General features: G+C 45.6%; 1 protein-coding gene across 2 annotated transcripts in view; it reads left to right on the top strand.

Annotated features, from left to right (window-relative positions):
- LOC311226884 (uncharacterized protein) overlaps window positions 1-16,819 on the top strand; it is a 107,126-nt gene that overhangs the window by 77,661 nt on the left and 12,646 nt on the right. For both annotated transcript variants that reach the window (XM_084312338.1, XM_084312339.1), the window contains 6 exons: window positions 218-337; window positions 1,737-1,843; window positions 5,140-5,306; window positions 11,789-12,030; window positions 13,292-14,198; window positions 16,451-16,631. In XM_084312338.1, the coding sequence (XP_084168464.1) occupies window positions 218-337; window positions 1,737-1,843; window positions 5,140-5,306; window positions 11,789-12,030; window positions 13,292-14,198; window positions 16,451-16,631 (1,724 nt within the window). The remainder of the gene's footprint in view (window positions 1-217; window positions 338-1,736; window positions 1,844-5,139; window positions 5,307-11,788; window positions 12,031-13,291; window positions 14,199-16,450; window positions 16,632-16,819) is intronic.

Below are 16,819 nucleotides of genomic sequence, written 5' to 3'. Positions count from 1 at the left end.
GTGTATGTGTGTGCGTGCGTGTGTGTGTGGGTACGTGCGTGTGTATGTGTGCGTGCGTGTGTATGTGTGCGTGTGTATGTGTGAGTGAGTGTGTATGTGTGCGTGTGTGTGTGTGCGTGCGTGCGTGTGTGTGTGTGCGTGTGTCCGTACACACAGCACTCCGTATGTTGTGATGGCAGCCAGCGGGGTACTGACTGACGGCTCTCTCGTGTCACAGCCCGCAGCCTGCGTCTGAGTCCGTGGGAGAGCAGGATGGTGGAGCGCCTGATGACCCCCACCATCTCCTTCCTGGCCCGCAGCCGCAGCGCCGCCACCCTGCACAACCGCAGCGACTCCCGTAAGTGTGGGACCCTTCCAGAACCTTCCAGAACCTTCCAGAACCTCCCGGCGTTGACTCGGGACGGTCTGCTTTGCATTTTCTTTATACTTTTCTGAGCCAAATCAAGCTGTATAATATAATCAATATATAATAGAATATAATATGTAATATGTATAACATGCACATATATAAAAGCACATTTAACACTAGGTCTAAAGTTTCAAATGTGGAGTCAAACATTTTCACTGTGATCTCTGAGTTCCTAAGCAAGAGGACCTTTATTAGAAAGCCATCAGGTTTCTTGTATGTGTAACGGAGGTGGTCCGTGAGTATATCCACAGTCACGATGGACTTCATGTGTTGTGAAGTGACTGTGGCACGTAGCGGTACTGCAAGTAAAACTCACTCCCCTTAAAAGGCATCCAGACCCGTTACTTAGGAGTGAATTCACCTCCTGGTATAGTGGTCTGCGATGTCGCCCGCGGTGCGGGAGGGCGGGGTTCGACTCCCACTCAGGGCATGTCAAAATAAGACCGGTTTCATATGTATTACATGGCCATTAGTCACATAACAACTAATATGTTGTAAAGTACGCCTCATATGGAGCATAATGGAATATCTGGTAACAATTTACATTAACAGGACATGCCTGTCATATCACATCACCTATCATAACTGTCGTAACGCATTCACATTCTGCTGCTGAGGGAGATGGGTATACTGTGACTTATATGTGGTGTACTGTAATTCTATACCGTATACTGTGACGTGTATGCGGTGTACTATAATTGTGTACTGCATGCTGTAATTAGGATGATAGGAGGGTATACTGTTAATGGCCAGAGAGAAAGCTGTGGAGATACTCTAATGTGCCTGTGCAGTGCACCCCAGACTACCCAGCTGTCTGATGGGTGTTTTATGAACGTGTTATGATGACCCTGTTATTTTGCAAAACACAAACACACTCACAGACGAGTAGTGAATGCGCTCTCAAGTGTCCAGTTTATGTAAAACATTACTGAATATTCATATCGATGGCCCGAGGAACAAAACCTCCTATCTGCATAAAAGAAAGGTGGGGGGAAAACCTCCTATTTGCACTTTGCGAGGCACTAATACCTGGTCGGTATTGTTAACACATAATATAGTAATATAGTCCCGAAACAGTGTAGTGTATTGGGTATCCTTAAAAAAAATTATTCTGCGAGAAAACAACTAAATTCTCAGAAATGTGAACTCTTCAGATAGGAGGTTTTGTTCTTTGTGTGTGTGTGTGTGTGCGTGTGTGTGTGTGTGTGTGTGTGTGTGTGTGTGTGCGTGCGTGTGCGTGTGCATGGGGGGGTGTTGGGGGTTTGTGATGCCAGTACCCTGTAATGTCATCATCATCATCCAGACTCTCCCCCCTGCTCCCGCTCAGCCTCTGCCAGCCCCCTGGCCGCCTCCCCCCACCTGCAGACCTGGAGGCTGTCGTCCGCCAGCACCCCCGACATCACCCAGCGCCCGCTGCGACGGAACTCCACGCCGGTAGGCTCTCTCTGCAACAGACACAGACACAGAGACACAGACACAGAGACAGAGACACACAGACACAGACACTCACACACAGAGACACACACAGACACAGAGACAGAGACACACAGACACAGACACTCACACACAGAGACACACACAGACACAGAGACAGAGACACACAGACACAGACACTCACACATACAGACACACACACACACAGACACACAGACACACAGACACAGAGACACACAGACACAGAGACACACAGACACTCACACATACAGACACAAACACACAGACACAGAGACACAGACACACACACACAAAGACACACAGACACTCACACATACAGACACAAACACACAGACACACACAGACACACAAACACACAGACACAGAGACACAGACACACACACACAAAGACACACAGACACTCACACATATAGACACAAACACACAGACACAGAGACACAGACACACACACACAAAGACACACAGACACTCACACATACAGACACACACACACACACACACACACACAGACACACAGACACACAGACACAGAGACACACAGACACAGAGACACACAGACACAGACACTCACACATACAGACACACACACACACAGACACAGAGACACAGACACACACACACAAAGACACACAGACACGCACACACACAGACACACAGACACTCACACACACACACACACACAGATACAGACACACACACACAGACACAGAGATACAGACACACACAGATACAGACACACACACACACACACACACACAGAGACACTCACACACACAGACACACACACACACTGGCAGACCCCAGGTGGTGAGAGCAGGCAACTGCACCTCCTCATCCATCACCCTCAACATAGGGGCCCCCCAGGGCTGTGTTCTGAGTCCCCTCCTCTACTCCCTGTACACACACGACTGTGTGGCTCAGCGGAGTAGCAATACAATCGTCAAATTTGCTGACGACACAGTGGTGGTGGGCCTGATCTCTGCCAACGACGAGAGGGCCTACCTGGAAGAGGTCAAGGTCCTGGCGGGATGGTGCCAGGAAAACAGCCTCTCCCTGAACGTCAGCAAAACAAAGGAGATGATTGTGGACTTCAGGAGGTCGGGGGTCAAGGACTACAGCCCCCTCAGCATCGACGGGGCACCGGTTGAGAGAGTCAACAGCTTTAAGTACCTCGGAGCCTACATATCCGAGGACTTGACATGGACCACACACATTAACAGTGTTGTGAAGAAGGCACGACAACGCCTCTACTTCCTCAGGCGCCTAAGGAAGTTCCAAGTCAGCCAGAAGATCCTTAAGAACTTCTACTCATGTACAATAGAGAGCATCTTGACCGGCAACATCACCTCCTGGTTTGGGAATAGCACTGCACAAGACCAAAGCAGACTACAAAGAGTGACACGTTCAGCCGAACGCACAATTGGAGGGGGGCTCCCCACCCTCCAGAACATTTACTACAAGCGTTGCAAGGGCAAGGCTAAGAGAATCATTAAAGACTCCAGTCACCCGAACAACTGCCTCTTTGAACTGCTGCGGTCAGGCAAGCGATACAGGAGTCTCAAGGCGAGCACAGAAAGACTCAGAAGAAGCTTCTATCCCCAGGCCATCAGGCTGCTAAACGAACAATGAATGAACACTACACAACAACAACCACCAAACGCACATAGCACACACATCCACACGCACACACTCACTTTAAACAAACACACTGTAGCACCCACTCCACACACTTATAGCACACACCCACTTTAAACAAACACACTGTAGCACCCACTCCCCACACTTTATATTTATGGATGAAGGATTGCACTACAACTCGTACACCTTACTGTAAATTGTACCTAAAATTGTACCTCATCCCATTTCTGCTTTGCACTAGATAGTACTGTACATTAGTACACTGCATAGTATTGTGTATTGTATATTATATGGTAACTCAGAACATTGTACATATGTCTATACCGAACACTGTGACCTCATTTTCTTCTTCTAAATTCATGCTATATTATGTTATTATGTTATTTGATACTATCTTGTCTAGCACAGTCTCTGGAGCGTAACAGTAAGAAGCATTTTGTATGAAAGTATTCTGTACTTCTGTATGACAACTATTAAAGAACTTGAACTTGAACTTGAACACACACACACACACATACAAGCACACAGATAGACACACACACACACACACAGACACGCACACAGACAGAGACACGCACACAGACACTCAAGGCTAGTGCACAGAAGTGAAACATACTTACCAAAGATGACTGACTCAGTTCCTGTGCACTTCAGCAAATTAAAGGCCACAAGTGTATAATAACACACACATCCCTGACAGAAAAGCTGTAGTTTGATGGTGCTTTTAGTTTCACCGTGGTACCGGCCGTTGCATAAGAGATGTACCGTGGTACTGCCATGGTAAAAGTCATGTATCACCATGGTACCAATTATATAATATATTAATAGTTCCATTATTTGTAGCTCACTACCATGATACTTTTTTCACAAGGGATACACACACGCGCGCGTGCACATACACACACACACAGACACAAAGACACAGACACATACACAGAAACACTCACACACAGACACACACGCACGCACACACACACACACACACACACACACGCACACGCACACACACACACACACACACACACACAGGATGCGCATGTGTGTATGAGGTCATGGGAGAATTTCCCCAATACTAAGATCTGATACAAAAAGCAAAGATAACATGAAATCAGAGCAAAGCGACCTGAATTCCTGCCTTTTTCCTCACATACAAGGATGTTAAATCTCTCTGAGGGAGAGGAATTTGTTTTATCTGTAGACTCTTGTATGTAGTCTGCGATAGCTTAGTATGCTGATACTATAGGGTAGTATGCTGAAACTATAGCTTAGTATGCTGAAACTATAGCTTAGTATGCTGAAACTATAGCTTAGTATGCTGAAACTATAGCTTAGTATGCTGAAACTATAGCTTAGGATGTTGATACTATAGGTTAGTATGCTGATACTATATTGGTTAATATGCAGAGTCGGTATCGGCAGTGAAAAAGTGGCGTCATCCCCAACAAGTGACCTATCTCAAACCCTGCCCTCTTTTCATGATCCTCCAATCTTTGTTTGTCCGAGGGAAGCGACAGTTGTGACCGGAGGATCAAGAAAGGAGGGCGGGGGTTTGAGATAAGGTCAACCACATGCACACGTTTGATCATCTGACGTGGTGCTAAGTAACCGGCTGTTCGTTTTCTACGTTTTTCACAAAGGTGGACAAGAAGAAGAAGGAGAAGAAAGACAAGGAGAGGGAGAACGAAAAAGAGAAGAACGCCATCACAAAAGAGAGGGTGCTGAAGAAGAAACCAACTCCACCACCACCACCAGCAGCAGCACCGCCCACCACCACCACCAGCACCAGATCCAGACCCGAGTCCAGGTACAGAACCAGGGAACTATGATACTTCCATGTATTCAGGCCTGGACCCAAGTCAAGAAACTCCAATAATCCCTAGTAGCATTAGTCAGCGAACAAGACAAGAGCTGCATATAAAGCTTCAATATGCAGATTACCAGGCTCTCATCAGGCTCTCATCTGGTAGATGAAACAAAGCGGGGCTCGCAACTCACTTTTGATGCTCCAAGGTGTTTTAATTGTGACAAAAAATAGCAGATACCACTTTTTTTTTTTTTTTTCCAGTTTTCTTCCCACACTTCCCAGGGTTAGAAAAATGCCTTATCTTGAACCTGGCTTTGGAAAGGTTTTTGGAAATGACTGTTTAATGGCGAGTGTGTGTACAGTGAATGGCTGTGTAAATGGCATGATCTTATACCATCGTATACTCATGTCTCTGAGAGGATACACCAATATAGCGGCTATAGTTTATTGCGTTTATAAAGCGATTCTAACAAATCAATCAAACCGTGTTTTGGGAAATGTGTGTGAGGTTTTCGATTCTCAGCTCACACACCCGCCTTGTCGACACCGTTGCCAATTGCCATGGCTTCCATGAGCGTCCCATGGTTCTCCTACCTTGTGAACGTGTACAGGCGGCCTGTATATTGTTAGGAGTAACGCGATTGGCGCTGAAAAAAACGTCAGTGGCCAATCAGATCGCGCAAACCGAACGCGGAAGTGAAACTCCATTGGGGAAAATATACAGGCGTACAAAGTTTCAAAGACCTCTAAACTGAAGCGCCTCGTCTGCATGTGGGTATGAGGCCTTAAAGGAACACGCCAACATTTTGGGAAATTAGCTTACCGTCTTCTCCAGAGAGAGACAAGAAGATAGAATAGAATAGAATAGAATAGAATAGAATAGAATAGAATAGAAATACTTTAATTATCCCGAGGGAAATTTGACACTACAAATCGCTCACATTAAACATTTAGACAGAACAAAGTCACGAATATGAATAACAAAACAAATTGCCTAAGAATAAGAATGGAATAAAATATACAGTAAAAATATACAGAAGTCTACAGTAGGTGTAATATTGCACAGTGTTGTTTAAAAAGTAAGAGTCCAGGAAGATGGTAACTGTCACTCTGTGCTCAGTGATGCATTGTAAAGTCTGATGGCTGTCGGAATGAAGGACTTCCTGTGCCGTTCAGTGCTGCATAGATACCACAGTTTCCTTAGAAAGTTCAGTAGAAAGCTATCTGGCTGCACGTTAGCCTAGCTTAGCACACTGAATGGAAGCTGACATGGCCGGTTAGCCTTTGGGAGAGGTGTTGGTGAGTTGGACAATGCCTAGGCTAACCGGCCATGTCCGCTTCCATTCATTGTGCTAAGCTAGGCTAACGTGCAGCCAGATAGCTTTCTACTGAACGCACAGAGGTATCTATCTTCTTGTCTCTCTCTTGGCGTGTTCTTTTAAGCCTCGTCTTGCGATCCAGACTGATGAATGCACTCATACTCCAGTCATGTGGGGACGTGGCACCATAACTTAATCATATCCCATGATCTCGCCGTACTGTATACACTGCAGAAGATGAGATAAGTTCACTTGTTCCAATAAAACCCAGCTTGCTTCGAGCTATTTCTCAAAACAAGGAGACAGTGTTTTGAAACAAGTGGAGACGTTTGACTCATTTCATGATATTGTCACTTGTTGTCAAGGAACTGAGTTCAGTTGTATTACAAGAAGTGAAAGTTCTCTCACCCCATTGCCAGATTTTGTCACTCAAAACGCTGAAAACTCTATTAAATATTATTTGAAGAACAGTAAGATGTTAGTGGCGGCTGGGTGGCGTAGCGGAGATTGCGCTCGTCACCAATGCAAGAGACTCCGGTATCGAATCCCAGTCTCAGCATTGCCTTTGACTTGGGCCGGCCGTCGTACTGGCTCATTTGGCAGAGTCAGCGGGTGGAGGTCGATGGGTGGGGATTGGACGTTGTGTCCTCACACACTCTAAACATTGTCCGCCTAGCCAAAAACACACTGTTATCACAGATTTATGACTAGAAACTTGCCACAGTGCAGAGCTGCATCTCAAATTAATCCCCAGGCTCCCAGCTTTCAGATGATGTCTGTTGACCTGCTATCGCCCCCTATAGATGGGGTCTAAGTGTGTCTCAGAGGGCTACAGACAGGAGATATAGAGAGACAGGTACATGTGGCTGTGTGTTCCGGTCGCTCTGTGCTGCTTCAGTCTGGGGGGGCGCAGGTCTAATGGCCCGGTCTCCCTGACAGATGGCGCTTGAATGCTGTCGTTTATAACTGGACCCAAAGAGAGATGGCTGGACACTGTTCAGTCTCCCAGCCCAGGTCCGCAGTAGCTGCCAAGAGCAGGGCTGTGTGTGTGTGTGTGTGTGTGTGTGTGTGTGTGTGTGTGTGTGTGTGTGTGTGTGTGTGTGTGTGTGTGTGTGTGTGTGTGTGTGTGTGTGTGTGTGTGTGTGTGTGTGTGTGTGTGTGTGTGTGTGTGTGTGTGTGTGTGTGTGTGTGTGTGTGTGTGTGTGTGTGTGTGTGTGACTGTGTGTGTGTGTGTGTGTGTGTGTGTGTGTGTATGTGTGTGAATGTGTGTATGTGTGTGTGTGTGAATGTGAATGTGTGTGTGTATGTGTGTGTGTATGTGTGAATGTGAATGTGTGTGTATGTGTGAATGTGAATGTGTGTGTGTATGTGTATGTGTGAACGTGTGTGTGTACGTGTATGTGTGTGTGTATGTGTGAATGTGAATGTGTGTGTGTATGTGTGTGTGTGTGTGTGTGTGAATGTGAATGTGTGTGTGTGTGCGCGCTCTCAGACAGAATGGGTTTCTTCCTGACTGATGCTCAGGAGGAGACGGATAGCTCCCTCCTCTCCTGTTTCACCGTCACTGAGCCGAGGGGATCTTCCACCTCTAGGTTGAGTGTTTAGTTACTCAAAGTCTTCTGCCTGACCTAGTTAGACCCGACATACCGTACGCTCAACCCCCTTCTATTGCTAATGCAGCAAATGCTAAGAAGAACATTACTTTTAAAATGTACACAAGGCCATTTAAATGTGTCTTTCCCCCACATCAGATAATGTACAGGATACACACATAGCCCACCTGCTCATTTCTTCACAGAAGAGGTCATAGTGCAGGTGTGGCACCCCCTGAGCGGTTTGGGGGTTCCAGTGCCTTGCTCAAGGGCATGTTGGCAGAGACAATAATAATAATAATAATAATAATAATAATAATAATAATAATAATAATAATAATAATAATAATAATAATAATAATAATAATAATAATAATAATAATAATAAACTGTATTTGTATAGCACCTTTCATACAAGAAGTGCTTCACAGCAGCAAACACACAACACTGAATCACAGTTCTTCACATTAGTATCCTAACATCCCAATAGGCCTCTTTGTTTGCGGCTTGATCGTCACACATAATAGAGGCCATTTAAAAATAGACAGTAATAATAACAGAGCAGCAAAATAGTGCAATAGTGCAACAGTTAGTACAGTAGAATAGACGAGTAAAATAATGCAATAGTGCAGTTCTGAATGCCCGTTTAAACCGTTTTAAACCTGCCAGTCTTTCCTCCTGTTTTGATACACACATTTCAAAACCTGACAGTCTTTTACCACACAGTTCAAATGTTTCTTTCTTCCTGTTTGGTGCCCAATTTGACCCTTTGAACCTCCCTCTCAGGGTAAACCTCCCTCTCAGGGCGCAGTTCCCTCTCTCAGGGCGCAGTTCAGGCCTGGGTCCCCCACACAGTTTAAAACCTGACCGTCTTTCTTCCTGCCTGATGCCCACACAGTTTAAAACCTGACCGTCTTTCTTCCTGCCTGATGCCCACACAGTTTAAAACCTGACGTCTTTCTTCCTGCCTGATGCCCACACAGTTTAAAACCTGACCGTAATTCATTACATTTATATGGCGCTTTTCTAGACACTCAAAGCGCTCCCCACAACGTAGGGTGGAAATTGCCTCCTTCACCACCACTGGTAGCAGCACCCAACCTTGGGCTACACAGGCTCTAATGGCTGCCATACACTGGCACCCGGCACACAACACACTATACACAACGGCTCAGGAGACGGGGATTAATATCAGCCAATTAAGGGGAAGGGATGATTAGGTGGCCTTGATGTCAGAGACCTGATTTGGGAATTTGGCCAGGAACGTCTGGGAACCCCCTACTCTTTACGATAGGTGTCCTGGGTTCTTTAACGACCGAGATTCAGTCAGGACCTCGGTTTAACGTCTCATCCGAACTGATATTGATAATGATGTAATTGATGATGTAATTGATGTTGATAATGATGTAATGTATTGAATATTGTTGTATCGTTGTGTGTGCCGGACCCCAGGAAGAATAGCTTTTGTCAAGTGCAAAAGCTAATGGGGATCCTAAATAAACATAAACATAAACATCCGAAGAGTCCTTCCCACACAGTTTAAAACCTGACAGTCTTTCTTCCTGCCTGATACCCACACAGTTTAAAACCTGACAGTCACAGTTTAAAACCTGTAATAAAAGAGTAAAATAGAATAGACAGAGTAAAATAATGCAGTTCTGAATGACTGTTTAAACGGTTTAAAACAGTCTTTCCTCCTGAGATGGCAGCCACTGTATATGCAATACCAGCCACCATTCCATTCACCAGCTCACAGCCGGAATGCTTGTTAGGGATTGAACCCGCCGACCTTTTCGGTTACAGGTCGGGCTCTCTACGCCTAGGATGAAAAGAGATCTCCTCTCCTCTGCTCACCTTTCTCTGCTCCTCTTTCACTCTCTCTGTACCTTGTGCCAGAGACCAGACTAATCAAGTCCTCCTCACTTCCCGTAATGTGACACAAGGTGTATCTCATGTGTAACTAACAACCTTAACCCTTTAAACAACCACACTACAGAGGGTTAACCTTTCACTACAGCCGGTTAACCTTCTGTAGTGTGGTTGTGAAAGGGTTAACCCTTTGTCGTGTGCCAGTGAAAGGGTTAATCTTCCGTATTGTCGCAGTGAAAGGGTTAAACCATTTGGTAGTGTGGTAGTGAAAGGGTTAAACAACCACACTACAGAAGGTTAACCTTTCACTACCGCCGGTTAACCTTCTGTAGTGTGGTAGTGAAAGGGTTAACTGTCTGTAGTGTGGTAGTGAAAGGGTTAACCGTCTGTAGTGTGGTAGTGAAAGGGTTAACCTTCTGTAGTGTGGTAGTGAAAGGTTAACCGTCTGTAGTGTGGTAGTGAAAGGGTTTACCGTCTGTAGTGTGGTAGTGAAAGGGTTAACCTTCTGTAGTGTGGTAGTGAAAGGGTTAACCTTCTGTAGTGTGGTAGTGAAAGGGTTGACCTGTAGATCCAGTTTGTCCTGACCTGTAGATCCAGTTTGTCCTGACCTATAGATCCAGTTTGTCCTGACCTATAGATCCAGTTTGTCCTGACATATAGATCCAGTTTGTCCTGACATATAGATCCAGTTTGTTCTGACCTATAGATCCAGTTTGTTCTGACCTATAGATCCAGTTTGTCCTGACCTGTAGATCCAGTTTGTTCTGACCTATAGATCCAGTTTGTCCTGACCTGTAGATCCAGTTTGTCCTGACCTGTAGATCCAGTTTGTCCTGACCTGTAGATCCAGTTTGTCCTGACCTATAGATCCAGTTTGTTCTGACCTATAGATCCAGTTTATCCTGACCTGTAGATCCAGTTTGTCCTGACCTGTAGATCCAGTTTGTCCTGACCTGTAGATCCAGTTTGTCCTGACCTGTAGATCCATTTTGTCCTGGCCTGTAGATCCAGTTTGTCCTGACCTATAGATCCAGTTAGATCCAGTTTGTCCTGACCTGTAGATCCAGCACAAAAAGTTAGTTTGAGACGTGTCCAGTGATCTCCCAGCGTTAGCGATAGCGCCGCCTACTGAGGAGACAGGAATTATTCCATCTTCATCCCATTGGTGCAGCTTTGAATGCGTTGTCCTTCCTTTATTACAGCACCTTTGCTTATACCTCTCCTCTTTATTACGGCACCTTTGCTTATACCTCTCCTCTTTATTACAGCACCTTTGTTTATACCTCTCCTCTTTATTACAGCACCTTTGTTTACACCTCTCCTCTCTTCTGCTGCAGCTTTATTTTAGCACCTTTGTTTACACCTCTCCTCTCTTCTTCTGCAGCTTTATTACAGCATCTTTGCGTATACCTCTCCTCTCTTCTTCTGCATCTTTATTACAGCACATTTGTTTATACCGCTCCTCTCTTCTTCTGCAGCTTTATTACAGCACCTTTGTTTATACCTCTCCTCTCTTCTTCTGCAGCTTTATTACAGCATCTTTGTTTATACCGCTCCTCTCTTCTTCTGCAGCTTTATTACAGCACCTTTGTTTAAACCTCTCCTCTTTATTACAGCACCTTTGTTTATACCCCTCCTCTCTTCTTCTGCAGCTTTATTACAGCACCTTTGTTTATACCTCTCCTCTCCTCTCCTCCATCAGCACCCCGAAGCCCAGGAACAGACCTCCGTCTCCCGCGGTTCCCAAGAGCCGGCCCCTGTCCCCCTGCGTGCCCGCCTCCAAGACCGCCTCGGTCAAGAAGAAGATGGCCCCCGGCCCCAAGACCCGGCCCAAGCGGGCCCAGACTCCGGCCCGGCTGCAGCCCCAGGCGGTCACCGCGGTCGCCGTGGAAACCAGCGGCGAACCCCAGCGACAGCAGCCTGACACTCCAGAGGAGACAAAGGGTCAGTATGGTTACCACGGCGACAGTGTCCACAGCGCCAAGGTGACTGAACGAGGTCACTGGTTTTTGGACGAGGTTCATTCATTGTAGGCTACACCATAATTAATTCAGTATGTACACATGGGATTGTGTGTGTGTGTGTGTGAGCCAGCAGCTGATTTATACTGACCTTTGTGTGATAGATTGAGATGAAATGCTAGCTGTAAATATTATAATTTATAATATATATCATAATGATTTATGAGATTTTTTTTTATTTTGCCTTTATTTAACCAGGTTTATCCCAATTGAGATCCAGGATCTCTTTTACAAGGGAGACCTGGCCAAGAATAGCAGCAACACAAAGTTTCAAAATAAACACATAGACATTACAGATAAAAAACTAACGTTACAAAATGATCAGATAAAACATTTGCACACAGAAAACGTGGTTACAATAGGCTTCACCATAGCCTTAAATACATTCAGTGTTACCAAGCTTTGAATCTTCAGATCGGACTGGAGATTGTTGCTTTAAAGGACAAGTGATCAGCAATAAAAAAAAAATCCTAGGTATTTAAAAGTAGATACCAACTCAATTTGTTGACCATCTCTGGTAACAATTTTATCGGACAATGTTGATCTTACTGTTCTAGAATTAGTAAAAAAACATGAGTTTTGTTTTTTCTGCATTTAGAACAAGTTGCAGTTGACAGAGCTGCTCGTGTACTCTATCAAATGCATACTGAAGATACATAAAAGCTTTAACAGGAGTAGATGCCAAGCAGTAGATGACAGTATCATCAGCATAGAAATGAAAGGCTGCGTTTGGAATATTCTGACACAATTTATATATAGAGTAAACACTAATGGGCCCAGAATCAAACCTTGTGGGACCCCCTTGTGGACTTTCAGTACCTCCGAGGTACTGTAGCACCCTCTTTAACTGAACAGCCTGGGTTCTGTCTGTGAGATAGTTTGCAATCCACCCAACCGCATGTTCAGAAAAACCAATAGCTGTAAGACGTCCAATTAAAGTATCGTGGTCAACGGTATCAAAGGCCTTAGAGAAGTCTATGAAAAGAGATATTAGGTGATATCAGGTTAGTGATCCGATGATCTCATCCAGGAGTTTCTCTTCACCTCATGATTAGAATGTTTGTCTCTGCTTTATGTCGGCTGACTGGTAAACATTAGCCTTTAGAAACAGAGGCATCTCTCTTCTCTCAGGCTCCAATGGTGCTCCTGTCTTCTCTCTGACCTCCTCTCTCTCCCTCGTTCAGATTCCAGCGGCGCTCCTGTCATCGTGGTGTCTTCCGTGCCCATCACCCCGCCCTCTCTGAGCTCAGCGGACGTAGCGGCCGCCTCGCCCGCCCTGCCGAGCACAGAGCCAACGACCTCGGCCGCCGCCTCCCCCGTCCCGGATACCCCTGCTGCTGCCGCTGCTCCCGATACCCCCATCACTGCCACCCCGCCTGCTACGTCAGCTCCTGCTACGCCCACTCCTGATGCACCCACTCGTGCTACGCCCCCTCCCGCTACCCCTCCTCCTGCTACGTCAGCTCCTGCCACGCCCACTCCTGATGCACCCACTCGTGCTACGCCCCCTCCCGCTACCCCTCCTCCTGCTACGTCAGCTCCTGCCACGCCAACTCCTGATGCACACACTCGTGCTACACCCCCTCCCGCTACCCCTCCTCCTGCTACGTCAGCTCCTGCCACGCCAACTCCTGATGCACCCACTCGTGCTACACCCCCTCCAGTTACCCCTCCTCCTGCTACGTCAGCTCCTGCCACGCCAACTCCTGATGCACACACCCGTGCTACGCCTCCTCCTGCTACCCCTTCTCCTGCTACGTCAGCTCCTGCCACGCCCACTCCTGATGCACACACTCGTGCTACGCCTCCTCCCGCTACACCTCCTCCTGCTGCATTGACCCGTGCTGCACCAACCCGTGCTACGCCTCCTCCTGCTACGTCGGCTCCTGCCGCACCAACCCGTGCTGCACCCACCCGTCGAGGTTCGTCCACCGCCGCCACTCCCGCTGCCGCCGCACCGACTGGCAGGCCGTCGGCCGGCACCAACGACCTGGAGGAGGCGGTGCGTGTCCTGGCTGAGAGGCGCAGACAGGCCCGCGAGCAGCGGGAGAGGGAGGAGCAGGAGCGCCTGGAGCAGGAGAACAGGAACAGGTCAGGAGGTCAACACATATATATATATATACCCTGTCTGTAATGTAGTGTGACACCATATATATATATATACCCTGTCTGTAATGTAGTGTGACACCATATATATATATATATATATATATATATATATATATATATATATATATATATATATATATACCCTGTCTGTAATGTAGTGTGACACCATATATATACCCTGTCTGTAATGTAGTGTGACACCATATATATATATACCCTGTCTGTAATGTAGTGTGACACCATATATATATATATATATATATACCCTGTCTGTAATGTAGTGTGACACCATATATATATATATATATATATACCCTGTCTGTAATGTAGTGTGACACCATATATATATATATATATATATATATATATATATATATATATATATATATATATACCCTGTCTGTAATGTAGTGTGACACCATATATATATATATACCCTGTCTGTAATGTAGTGTGACACCATATATATATATACCCTGTCTGTAATGTATTGACACCATATATATATATATATATATATATATATATATATATATATATATATATATATATATATATATATATATATATATATATATACCCTGTCTGTAATGTAGTGTGACACCATATACATATATATATATATATATATATATACCCTGTCTGTAATGTAGTGTGACACCATATACATATATATATATATACCCTGTCTGTAATGTAGTGTGACACCATATGACGTATAGAACCCACACCCACACCGTCCTGATTCATGTGTATTTGTTAGTTTGCACATATCCCTGTTTGTGAAAGACACCCGTTTGCGTTCGCCAGGTGTTTAAAGGGCGGCACGTAGAACGCACACGATGGCTATTATACATACAACACATTATTGATTGATTGATTGATTGAAAACTTTATTAACAGATTGCAGAATGGGTACAATACAGTACGGCTCAATACATACAATTGTTAAGGGGATGCAGACCAGAGAAAGACTTTCATCTTGTTCAGGGTCCCCCATTTTCAATTCATCATGACATTTATGACATACACAACATACAGATATACAGTACTATTTAACACATTGTGTGCCGGCCGGATATGACGAATTATCGCTTGTATGCCAGCACTTTAATCAATGGGAGGACGAGCACATTTGCGAGCGATTAAACTATATCTTAAATTATGGCTATGGGTCTAATACACCCGTCGCTTATCAATGACTTGCTTGCAGTCAACATGTATGAAACGGATTGTTTTTTCATCAGTACATTTCCGTTTTATACCGTTTTGAATACGAGTATAGTTTTGGAGATTTCTAGAAAGAAAAAAAAGATTCCGCAGTAATAGCCATTTACTGGAATACACAAAACACGTTGTCATTTTCCGGCTGATTTATGAATAGTTTTCAAATAAACGCTAGATTATCGAGAGTATTTGTGTTCTTATGCACGATACAAAAGCGGGCTGAAAAATAATTTATTCATGCCGCGCTCAGCGCCTAATGCCACACACACACACACACACACACACACACACACACACACACACACACGTTGTTAAAACTCTGATTAACCCAAAACTGGTAACATACAGTCCTTACCTCAGATCTGATGTTCTGCAAAAAGATGAATCCAATTCCTGATCGCCATTCCAAATATCGATCGCGTTTATTGATCCAACGTTATACTCCGAAACACATAATCCACGCTGCTTCCAGTCCCCTCAATGAATGCAATAGTATCAGGTTGCATGCCCCAGAAGTAAAATGTGGACCGGAGTTTTTTTTTCTGATGCATGTCCCATCGACTCCAATCCAATGATGTGCAATACCATCCGGGAGACGATAGGGGGAGGTATTTGCCCTTTTCGAGCTCAGAGCCATTCCCAATGATAACGTCAGGCTGGATGGATGAAAAATGAATGGATATCGCTAATAAAAGAAATAACGATTAAATAACGAGAAAACTCGTTATTGGCACACAACGCATGGCGAGTTAGGACGAGAATCTCGTTGTTGGCAACCAAAGTGTTAAGAGACAGAGATCCTAAAAGAAAATATATACATTAGAGGGGGAAGAAACTACATTGGGAAGGGGTTGGGTGGGTGGGGTGGGTATTTGGACATTTACCGGGGGCCAGTTTCGAATTGCAGCCTCCCGTAGGTGCTCTTTGAGAGCGGTTTTGAAGGAGGGTAGGGATTCACTTATTACTTAGGGATTTCATTATAACGAGAGGTGTGCTTGTTCTCCCAGGATCCTGCGCGAGGAGGCGATGGTCAGGGAGGCGGAGGACAGGAAGCGCCGCGAGGAGGAGGCGCGCCACATGGCCGAGCGGCAGAGTCTGAGGGACGAGGCCCAGCGGGTGGAGGAGGAGAAGGAGGCGCAGGAGAGAGCCAGGGCCGAGCAGGAGGAGAGCGGGCGCCAGCAGAAACAGGTGAGCCTCCGAATGAACGGGAGGCGATGCCCTCACTGAAAACTCAACGCCATGGGCGGTCGGGTAGCGCAGAGGACTAAGCGCCTGTCTACCACCGCAGAGACAGTGGGATCGAATCCAGCTGCGGTACCTCCGGCTTGGTCGGCCGTCCATACTGACACAATTGGCAGTGTCAGCGGGTGGGAAAG

Source organism: Notolepis coatsorum (assembly GCF_963971535.1).
Source record: "Notolepis coatsorum genome assembly, chromosome: 4".
Classification (NCBI taxonomy): Eukaryota; Metazoa; Chordata; class Actinopteri; order Aulopiformes; family Paralepididae; genus Notolepis; species Notolepis coatsorum.
The sequence above is the reverse complement of the archived record's forward strand: the minus strand, read 5'-3'. Positions and strand labels throughout refer to the sequence as shown.